The sequence below is a fragment of the Esox lucius genome, chromosome 13 (genome assembly GCF_011004845.1).
Source record: "Esox lucius isolate fEsoLuc1 chromosome 13, fEsoLuc1.pri, whole genome shotgun sequence".
In the NCBI taxonomy this organism is placed as follows: Eukaryota; Metazoa; Chordata; class Actinopteri; order Esociformes; family Esocidae; genus Esox; species Esox lucius.
Window position 1 is genome coordinate 7286688 of NC_047581.1, and position 11232 is coordinate 7297919.

The following is an 11232-nucleotide window of genomic DNA, read 5'->3' on the forward strand; positions in this document are numbered from 1 at the left end:
GAGTGCGTTGATAATTCATCCATGAAATGCTAACAAAGTCAGCCAGTTTTCGTTACATTCCACAACAAGCGTTTCTGTAGCGAATGTTGTTTTTGTTGCTCCTCATTCAATCGTGGTAATAACTTGATGTTAGCAAATTTTCCCCAGCCACGACAGCTTCCACTTGCTAGCGAGACGAATGGGTCATGAAATGCAGGTGTTAAGATAGCATACTTAACTGTAGTTAAAGTATTCCATAGATAGTGTCACATATGAGAAGGCCTTGTCGTCCAAGCAACATCTTCAATTTGGTTAAAGGAACAAGAGAACATGCAGGTGACTCCAAATAAAGGAGAGGGTGTTGGATCTCACTGGACGTGACAACAATAGTAGGAGGTCCCTTATCTTTCCTTGCTGATAAAACTCACTCTCATCCATATGTATTCTAAGCGGATATTGCTCCTTACTTCAACACTGTGGCATTATACAGAATCAAAGAGCAGCAGGAAAAACCTTTGCGAACAGGCAAGCCCATTTTTTTAAGTTTAAAAGACCAATATTGTTGTAGTGGTTGGGTGGGTGGGAGATAATATTTATTTTATAAATATATATATATATATATATATATATATATATATATATATATGTACATATATATAGATAGAGTTTGCAAACAGTTTGAGCTAATTTCATTTAGTTACTATTTTTAGATATAGTTCTATTAAAATAGAGAAGTTCCAGTTTAGCATGTGGATAGAGAAGAGACACACTGTGAACCTCCTACACAATACCCAATTTCTTTATCATTTTCATCTAGCATTCAACCTTGTACGATATCAAATTTCCTAAATTACGTTTATAAATTAGGTAACCTTTCTCTTTGGATGCAGTGGCTCCCACAGAAATGTAAATGTAAAATAGAAGCGAATTGCACTGTAGCTATGAAAAGCATAGACTTCACCAGCTGTCTCCGTAGAAATAAGAGACATGGATCCGGGTTAAACTGTTGGAGGGAGGGATACTTGTGTGTTTGTCTATGTGTCTCATGTTTGTTCTGGCTTTTGTTCACCACTTTTGTTTACTATTGGCTAACACTACTAATGTGGGTATTGGTGGGGCAGGTACGCCCAGGTTTGCCTCCTATACAGTTTATATCTTGGAATGAACATCCCTGACAAGAGGAATAGAATATTTTCGAATTTGAAGAAGCTTGATGCAGATCTTTGAGTCTCCTTAATGTGAATGTGAACATTGTTCTTTAATGTATCTGAATGGGAATACCTATTTGGAGTTCTTAAAAAGTTTGAATATGGGTTTAGTTTTAGTTCTTTGGTTTCTTGTATGCATTTTCTCAGGCCAGTGTCTCCACCAATGACTCCCGATCACATTATTAAATATTGAACATAGGTTTTGAGTATATGCAGATTATTTAGTTCAAGTTCATTTCTGCTTCTTGGTTGTTTCATTTCAAATCCATTGTGGTGGCATACAGAGCCAAAATAATGAAAATTGTGTCAATGTCCAAATATATCCGGATCATAACAATGTAAACAGGCAGTCATTTTAAAGAGTATGGATGGGAATATGAAACAATAATGGGTAGAAGTATTGTGACGTTCTCCTCCGGCTTGCGTCCGCAACCTAGCTCCCACGCCCATGAACACACCTCAAGCTCCAATGCACCTGAACGTCATCAGATCCCAATCACCCTCATTCTAATCACCTGTTTCCCCACCGGCATATGGTTTATTTCCCTATTTATTTCTGTTCAGTTCTCCCTAGCCTTCGTGAGGTATTCTTTGTTTTCGCCAACTCTTCTGAGCCTGTTTATTTCCGCTTACTGTTTATTGATATTGTTGTGTACAAGTTTCTGCCTGTTTAGCTTCTACTCCGTTATTGCCTTGCCCTTACCTGTGCCATCACCTCTCCATCCTGTGTTTATTGGGTATGACCTATTGCCTGCCTTTGGACCATGAGTTCAGCATTCTCCTGGGAAATTAGCTAATAAAGCTGCTGCGCTCTGCGCTTGGATCCATACCTGCCCTCCTGTGTATTCATTACAAGTATTGAATATTAGCGATATAGCAAGTATAGCAATAATTACCATGGCAATGTAACTAGCAGCTATTTTAAAAAAGAGTATGATGTAAACTATACAGTACATAACAATATACACCAATCAGCAATAACATTATGACAACCTCCCTAATATTGTGTAGGTCCCCCTTTTGCTGCCAAAACAGCCCTGACCAGTCGAGGCATGGACACTAGACCTCTGAAGCTGTGCTGTGGTATCTGGCACCAAGACATTAGCAGCAGATCCTTTAAGTCCTGTAAGTTGCGGGGTGGTTCTTCCATGGATCAGACTTGTTTGTCCAGCACATCCCACAGATGCTCGATTGGATTGAGATCTGGGGAATTTGGAGGCCAAGTCAACACTTTGAACTCATTGTGTTCCACAAAACATTCCTGAACCATTTTTGCTTTGTGGCAGGGCTGAAAGATGCCAACGCCATCAGGGAATATCGTTTTCCATGGAAGGGTGCAGATGGTCTGCAACAATGCTTACGGCCATCCACGTGATGTAAACGTGATTCGTCTGACCAGGCCACCTTCTTCCATTGCTCCGTGGTCCAGTTCTAATGCTCACGTGCCCATTGTAGGCGCTTTCGGCAGTGGACAGGGGTCAGCATGGGCACCCTGATTGGTCTGCGGCTACTCAGCCCCATACCCAACAAACTGCGATGCACTTTGTGTTCTGACACATTTCTATCAGTACCAGCATTGACTTTTTCAACAATTTGAGCTACAGTATCTCGTCTGTTGGATTGGACCACACGGGGCAGCCTTCACACCCCGCGTTGTCACAATTCCCGGGACTCAGGACAGAGGTAGGATCCAGAAGCAGATACAGACACCGGGGTAAAAGGACAATGATGATGATTGTAGCAGAGGTACGAAGTCCGGGAGGCAAGAATGGTCGAATAGTCAGGCAGGGTTCAGTTAACAGAGTGGGGAGTCAGTCCAGGCGAAGGTCGATAACGGGAAGGCAGAAAGGTGGTTTGGGAGGGAGGCACAGGACGGGTCTCGGAACAAGGGGCTGGAAACGAACGGGGGAGAAAACACGGTGAGCAGAAGATAACAAAAACAAGATACTCAGGAAATAGGATAGCTTGCTTAATTAGGTAGAGACCACTGTAATAATTACATGGCTGTACAATAATCCGGCAGGGACTGAAAGCAGAACTCTCCTATTTATAGGGAGAGTGGCAATCCGCCCCCCAGGTGTGTAGACTGGTGCAGGTGCTCAGGATCAGTGGTGATTATGGGTGCCTTCGTGGAGTGCTGGGAACAAGGAGACTGGTACTTGGGGAGATGTAATGACAGACACAGCTCAGGAGGGCTGAGTCCTGACACATGTATATCAATGAACCTTGGCCACCCATGACCTTGTCACCGGTTCTCCGCTTTTTGCTTAACTAGTTGTTTCATTTGGGAGGATCCAAGGAGACTGGGTCAAAATGAGTCTACTGCAGGGTGTCATTAATTTTGTCAATTCCATTTCTGTTGATTTTCTGATTTAAAATGATGTATTAGGTTCTGTAATATTAACAGCGGAATAAAAATATTGGTGACCAAATATTCAATGTGATTTAGAGACAGTGTGAGCTATATGAATGATGTGCAAGGGTGACAATCATTTTGGCTCAACTCTGTATAGACCATAAGGCATACATAATGGAGCAGCCAGTCTACATGGTGGCTCTCCCATTTTTATTATTTGGAGTAGAACCATGTATACTGTATATCCTATATACAGGTGCTGGTCATAAAATTAGAATATCATCAAAAAGTTGATTTATTTCAGTAATTCCATTCAAAATGTGAAACTTGTATATTATATTCATTCATGACATGACATATTTCAAATGTTTAATTCTTTTAATTGTGATGATTATAACTGACAACTAATGAAAATCCCAAATTCAGTTTCTCAGAAAATTAGAATATTGTGAAAAGGTTCAATATTGAAGACACCTGGTGCCACACTCTAATCAGCTATTTAACCCAAAACACCTGCAAAGGCCTTTAAATGGTCTCTCAGTCTAGTTCTGTAGGCATCACAATCAAGTTTTACTTATTGAATAGAATTACTGAAATAAATCAACTTTTTGATGATATTCTAATTTTATGACCAGCACCTGTATATGTTTTATCTTCATCTGCTGTACATTAAAAGTGTTAATTTATCTTCCCCATCTTACTTTTCTTCCTTTTACTCACAGGGTTTTGACTGAAGGAGAGGGATGAGAATCAACGTTTCTCATATGTTCTTTGTGACTGGTCTGTGTACAGGATTTCTGTCCATTTATTACTTTGTATACTACAACACCAGCACTGCAGAAGCAGCTTTGTTCTCACTGGGTCACACCAGTGGAGTTGATTATGACAGATGGATTCAGAAAAACTTACTGCCAGGTAGGTAATTGAATTTTTAAAAAGATATCCAAAGGCTACCATGCCTCTCAGTAGCAGTCACAACCTTGACTTTTTATTGACTGACAACATGAAATCATAATGGATAATAAGGACATTTTGCCAGTGACCACAAAAAAAGTACATAATGTCAAAGGGAAAAATAAAACTGGAAAATTGTTCTCAGTTTATTACAAATATAAAACCGCATTTACAAGGATTCAGGCCTTTTAATATGACAAACATGAATGAGCTGTTGTGCAACTAATTTTCTTTTGAAGTTATGGAATTACTTGAATGGAGTCCACCTGTGTTCACTTAGGGTGTTTCACTTGATTTCAGGTGAAATATACCCGTGGCTGGTTGGTACCAAAGTTATTTAATTTTTGAAATTCCTTTCAAAAACTATATCATAATTAATACCAGGTGAAAGAAGATTATATGGTCTAATGAGACAAAATACTGTGTTTGTATAAGTCTAACACTGCACATCTTTGTGAGGACACCATCCTTACCGTGAAGCTTGGTGGTGGCAGCATCATGCTATGGGGATTCTTCTTAGTGGCAGGGACTGGTAGACTGGTCAGGATTGAGGGAAGGATGAACAAAGCAAAATACAGAGAGGTCAATGAAGAAATCCCTAATCCAGAGTGCACAAGACCTCAGACAGGGCTTAGATTCATGCATCAGAACAACACTTACCCAAATCACACAGCCAAAATGCTACAGTGGCTCCGGGAGAAGTCTTTGTATTTACTTGAGTGGTTCAGTGAAAGTCTGGACCTAAATCCAATTTAGAATGTGTGGAAAGACTTGAAAATTGTTGTTTAGCAAAGATCCCCATCCAACTAGACGAAACTAGAATGGGCAACAATAATCTGCCAAATATTGACTGAATGGGGTAAATCCTTATCAATAGTTGTCTGTTTTGTATTTGGAATTCATTTAGAATAATTTCTGGATGTTATTATTCTCTTTTACATTATGGACTTTCCATTATAATTACATATTAATAATAAAATGTTTTATAAAGCATGAAGTTACTAAGGTTTTTGTCAGGGCCGATCTGTAGAGATGCCCTCTATATATCCTTATGTTTAGTTTTGTTGGCAGCTGCCAACTGTTGGCACTAATTGGGGATCCTATTTCAGTTGCCCTTTTCCACATTGTTTTGCTTGTTGGCTTGGCTGCGACCGTGGTTTTGGTTTGTTGTTTTGCGTTTAACTCTAAAAGGAATGTCTATATACTACAGCTCTGTGCCTCGAGCCCTGCCTCTGCACTGTGACAGTCTTCTCCTCTTGCAATGATGATGTAGGGCCAAAGTCTAAGAACAAAGATTTGCCTTTAACCTGGAGTTATATTGGATGTGTTTCAGAGAGCTGTGCTGGAAAACAATAATTACTCTAATTGGAGTCACAATCAAACACTCTGGAATACAGCTGCTAAATTATCTGCTAGATGAGTACACATTATATTAGTTACTGTGCATTGAAATGTTCTCTTCCAGATGAGGATGGGAGTGCTCTGTCCCAGAATGTTCAAGTTCTATGTTGGATCATGACTGGACCCAGAAACCTGGAGTCTAGAGCCAAACACATTCGGGCAACTTGGGCCAAACGATGTAACAAGATCTTGTACATGAGCTCAGTGGAGACAGATTTCCCCACAGTGGGACTCAACGTCTCTGAGGGACGAGACCAGCTTTACTGGAAGACAATCAGGGCCTTCCAGTACATTTACCAACACCACCGAAATGACTACGACTGGTTTCTCAAAGCTGACGATGACACGTTTGTGGTTATTGAAAACCTCCGCCACATCTTGTCCAAACAAGACCCAAAGAAGCCTGTGTATTTTGGGCGAAGGTTTGCCCCATTCGTGCATCAGGGTTACATGAGTGGTGGAGCTGGCTATGTTCTCAGTAAAGAAGCCCTCAAACGATTTATTGAGGGATTTGACAAAGGGAAATGTACCCATTTCTCCACCATAGAAGACATGGCTCTGGGGAAGTGTATGGAGACCATGAATGTAGAGCCCGGGGACTCGAGAGATGTGAAGGGAAGACAGACGTTTCACCCCTACCCACCAGACAAGTACCTGATCAAACAGCAACCTAGGAAACGGCCCTGGTATCTCATATATGACCACTACAAACCCAGAGAAGTAAGTGTAGCCTAAACCTAATCACCTGTACTCTTACTCAAAAAACCATGTTACCATTAGTTTCAGAGCAACGTGTAATGCCCTTCTAATCATGTGTATATGAGAGAGGTGTCATTGGTGCTTAGGGTTTGGCATTCACAGTGGTTTATGAACATACAGATTGACTAGCAAATATTTACTCATGGCTTTGTAGTTTCTGCTTGAACATGTTCTTGACAGGTTTCATTATATACTCAATAAGACAATTGTTCTTTCCCCCAGGGCCCAGAATGTTGTTCAGATCATGCTGTGTCATTCCACTATATCTATCCTGTACAGATGTACATGCTGGAATACTTCACCTACCATCTACGGCCCTACGGATACAAGTACAGATACAACCCTGATGTTACAGCAACTGAAGTTGAGAGTAACAACACCACAACTGTCTCTGATTAATACAGAGACATCAACAACAGACGACTGCACTTGATTGTGGACAAAGACTTAAAGATTGCAAATACATATAATCAAGTAAGAGATTGATAAGAACCAATGGGTGCAATATATTTTTTTAATTAAATGTTGTACCCTTGTTTTATGAGGTATGTTGACTGAGAACACAATCTCACAGAAATGTTTCATTACTGCAGTGCCTTTGCGAAAGTATTCAAACCCCTGAACAATTCTAAAACTTTACAAATGTTGTTCTGTTTGTAAACACTGACTCTGAATCTATTATTGTAAATTGGTTTGTTGATGATGGTAGGGCACTGTTTCCCTCCACTGGGGATGTCGTCGGGCGGTGGAAGGAGTACTTCGAGGATCTCCTCAATCCCGCCGTCACGTCTTCCATTGAGGAAGCAGAGGATGAGGGCTCAGAGGTGGACTCGTCCATCACCCGGGCTGAAGTCACAGAGGTGGTCAAGAAACTCCTCGGTGGCAAGGCACCGGGGGTGGATGAGATCCGCCCTGAGTACCTCAAGTCTCTGGATGTTGTGGGGCTGTCTTGGCTGACACGCCTGTGCAACATCGCGTGGCAGTCGGGGACAGTGCCTCTGGGATGGCAGACCGGGGTGGTGGTCCCTCTTTTTAAGAAGGGGGACCGAAGGGTGTGTTCCAACTATAGGGGGATCCCACTTCTCAGCCTCCCTGGGAAAGTCTATGACAGGGTTCTGGAGGGAAGAATATGGCCGATAGTAGAACCTCGGATTCAGGAGGAACAGTGTGATTTTGTCCAGGCCGTGGAACACTGGACCAGCTCTATACCCTCTACTGGGTGATGGAGGGTTCATGGGAGTTTGCCCAACCAATCCACATGTGTTTTGTGGATTTGGAGAAGGCATTCGACTGTGTCCCTCGCGGCATCCTGTGGAGGGTGCTTCGGGAATATGTGGTCCTGGGTCCTTTGCTAAGGGCTGTCAAGTCCCTGTACGACCGAAGCAGGAGCTTGGTCCGCATTGCCGGCAGTAAGTCAGACTTGTTCCCTGTGCATGTTGGACTCCGGCAGGGCTGCCCTTTGTCGCCGGTTCTGTTCGTAATTTTTATGGACAGAATTTCTAGGCGCAGCCAGGGGCCGGAGGGTGTCAGGTTTGGGGACCACACGATTTCGTCTCTGCTCTTTGCGGATGATGTTGTCGTGTTGGCCCCTTCAAGCCAGGACCTTCAGCATGCACTTGGACGGTTTGCAGCCGAGTGTGAAGCGGTGGGGATGAAAATCAGTACCTCCAAATCCGAGGCCATGGTCCTCAGTCGGAAAAGGGTGGCTTGCCCACTTCAGGTTGGTGGAGAGTACCTGCCTCAAGTGGAGGAGTTTAAGTATCTAGGGGTCTTGTTCACGAGTGAGGGAAGGATGGAACGGGAGATTGACAGACGGATCGGTGCAGCTTCTGCAGTAATGCAGTTGATGTATCGGTCTGTCGTGGTGAAGAAAGAGCTGAGCCGCAAGGCGAAGCTCTCGATTTACTGGTCAATCTACGTTCCTACTCTCACCTATGGTCATGAGCTTTGGGTCATGACCGAAAGGACAAGATCCCGGATACAGGCGGCCGAAAATAGCTTTCTCCGCAGGGTGGCTGGGCGATCCCTTAGAGATAGGGTGAGAAGGTCGGTCACCCGGGAGGAGCTCAGAGTAGAGCCGCTGCTCCTCCACATCGAGAGGGGTCAGCTGAGGTGGCTTGGGCATCTGTTTCGGATGCCTCCGGAACGCCTTCCTGGGAAGGTGTTCCGGTCCCGTCCCACCGGGAGGAGACCCTGGGGAAGGACTATGAGGGACTATGTCTCCCGGCTGGCCTGGGAACGCCTCGGTGTCCCCCCGGAAGAGCTGGAGGAAGTGTCTTTGGAGAAGGAAGTCTGGGCATCCCTGCTTAGACTGCTGCCCCCGCGACCCGGCCCCGGATAAGCGGAAGATGATGGATGGATGGATGGGTTTGTTGATGAGAAATACTTGTAAGTAAAATAAAATACTGAAATAAGATGCTTGAGTCAGTATTCAACCACTACACATTAAGATGTGGTAGAACCACCATTTAAAACCATTACAGCTTTAACAGTCTGTTTTGCACACAGTGTCAGAATGATTTCAGCCTATTCATCTTGGCAGATTTGCTCCAGGTTGTTCAGCATTAATGGATAACATTTTTTAAATGTTTCCCCAAAACTTTACCTTCACCTCTATTGACTTTTGTTAAAATATGAAAACTACAAGAGTCTATTGTATTTATGTCTTCTTCAGAGTTATGGAGTCTAGCTCAGGATGATAACACAGGATTACTGTTACAAATTATCAAAGTGTGGAATGTGTCCGAAGTGTGGTATAAACAAGCTTCTCTGTCAGTGTTGGGTCAAGAGAACCTTATAGTGTAACTTGGAACTAACATTAAATGGTTGTAGAAGGAACAATTTATGTTTCTTCATGGTAGTACATAAAGAATCAATCATTAATTATATTGGTTTCAGAGGTCCCATGTTGGATCCTAGTAGACCCATTTGTAACGGGTTCTTCTAAGATCCCATATTGGTTCTAAGTAGACCTTAATTTGTATGCTCCTCATCTTATCTCACATTGGTTCTTTGGAGACTTCACTAACAATGGTCCTTTGTGGATCTTATATCTGTCCAGAATTGAACCTACATAATGGTTGTTGATATTTCCAATAATAGTGCTTCGGAGACATCATTAAAATGGTTATTCATGGTTCTCATATCAGTTCTAGATGTAACCTATATGTAATGGTTCTAAAATATACAACAACAGTTCTTTGGATTCCTTGTACTACATTGTTCTTTATTAATCTTACATCTGTTCTTGAAAGGAATCGACAGTATATGTAATGATTCTTTATATGTCCTTTATTAGTTATTGATGGTACACAATTCACTTGTGGTTCCAAAGTTGATTCTTCGAATAACAAAGAAAAGCTAGCCAAACCTTTGTTTGTTGTTATTTTAATTTCAATGAATTAGCTCTAATGTCATCTCATTAGGTAGACAAGATGTATATATACAGTGGGGCAAACAAGTATTTAGTCAACCACCAATTGTGCAAGTTATCCAACTTAAAAAGATGAGAAAGGCCTGTAATTTTCATCATAGGTACACTTCAACCATGAGAGGCAAAATGAGAAAAGAAAATCCAGAAAATCACATTGTAGGATTTTTTATGAATTTATTGGTAAATTATGGTAGAAAATAAGTATTTGGTCACTAAAAGTTAATCTCAATACTTTGTTATATACCCTTTGTTGGCAATGACAGAGGTCAAACGTTTTCTGTAAGTCTTCACAAGGTTTTCACACACTGTTGCTGGTATTTTGGCAGCATTCTTTCTCCTCCAAACACGACGAGTTGAGTTTTTACCAAAAAGTTCTATTTTGGTTTCATCTGACCATATGACATTATCCCAATCCTCTTCTGGACCCTCCAAATGCTCTCTAGCAAACCTCAGACGGCCTGGACATGTACATGCTTAAGCAGGGGGACATGTCTGGCACTGCAAGATTTGAATCCCTGGCAGCGTAGTGTGTTACAGATGGTAGCCTTTGTTACTTTGGTCCCAGCTCTCTGCAGGTCATTCACTAGGTCCCCCCGTGTGGTTCTGGGAGTTTGGAGTGTGACTGTTTGAGGTTGTGGACAGGTGTCTTTTATACTGATAACAAGTTCAAACAGGTGCCATTAATACAGGTAATGAGTGGAGGACAGAGGAGCCTCTTAAAGAATTTAAATTTATTGAGGGATTTGACAAAGGGAAATGTACCCATTTCCTCACCATAGAAGACATAGGCTCTGGGAAAGTGTATGGAGACCATGAATGTAGAGCCCGGGGACTCGAGAGATGTGAAGGGAAGACAGACGTTTCACCCCTACCCACCAGACAAGTACCTGATCAAACAGCAACCTATGAAACGGTCCTGGTATCTCATATATGACCACTACAAACCCAGAGAAGTAAGTGTAGCCTAAACCTAATCACCTGTACTCTTACTCAATAAATTATGTTACCATTATATTTACTCATAGTTGTGTACCCTTGTTTTACTTGTTAAGTTGACTGAGTACCAGATCTCATTAATAGAGTGCATTGAAACAGTATTCAACCCCCTCCATTCTTCATGGCAAATTTGCTCCAGGATGTTT

The 11232-nt window shown here is 42.1% G+C and overlaps 1 protein-coding gene across 2 annotated transcripts; it reads left to right on the forward strand.

Annotated features, from left to right (window-relative positions):
• Positions 1 to 427: 427 nt before the first annotated feature.
• On the forward strand, positions 428 to 7369 carry LOC105009699 (glycoprotein-N-acetylgalactosamine 3-beta-galactosyltransferase 1-like). 2 transcript variants are annotated; one of them, XM_013136596.4, is made up of 4 exons: positions 428 to 504; positions 4266 to 4458; positions 5963 to 6618; positions 6880 to 7369. In XM_013136596.4, the coding sequence occupies exons 2-4, from the start codon at positions 4287 to 4289 to the stop codon at positions 7054 to 7056; spliced, it is 1005 nt and encodes a 334-aa protein (XP_012992050.2). In that variant the 5' UTR covers positions 428 to 504; positions 4266 to 4286; the 3' UTR covers positions 7057 to 7369. The 2 variants fall into 2 exon arrangements, with proteins under 2 accessions (XP_012992050.2, XP_012992051.2); XM_013136597.4 differs by having other exon boundaries at positions 6937 to 7369.
• The last annotated feature ends 3863 nt before the right edge of the window (positions 7370 to 11232 follow it).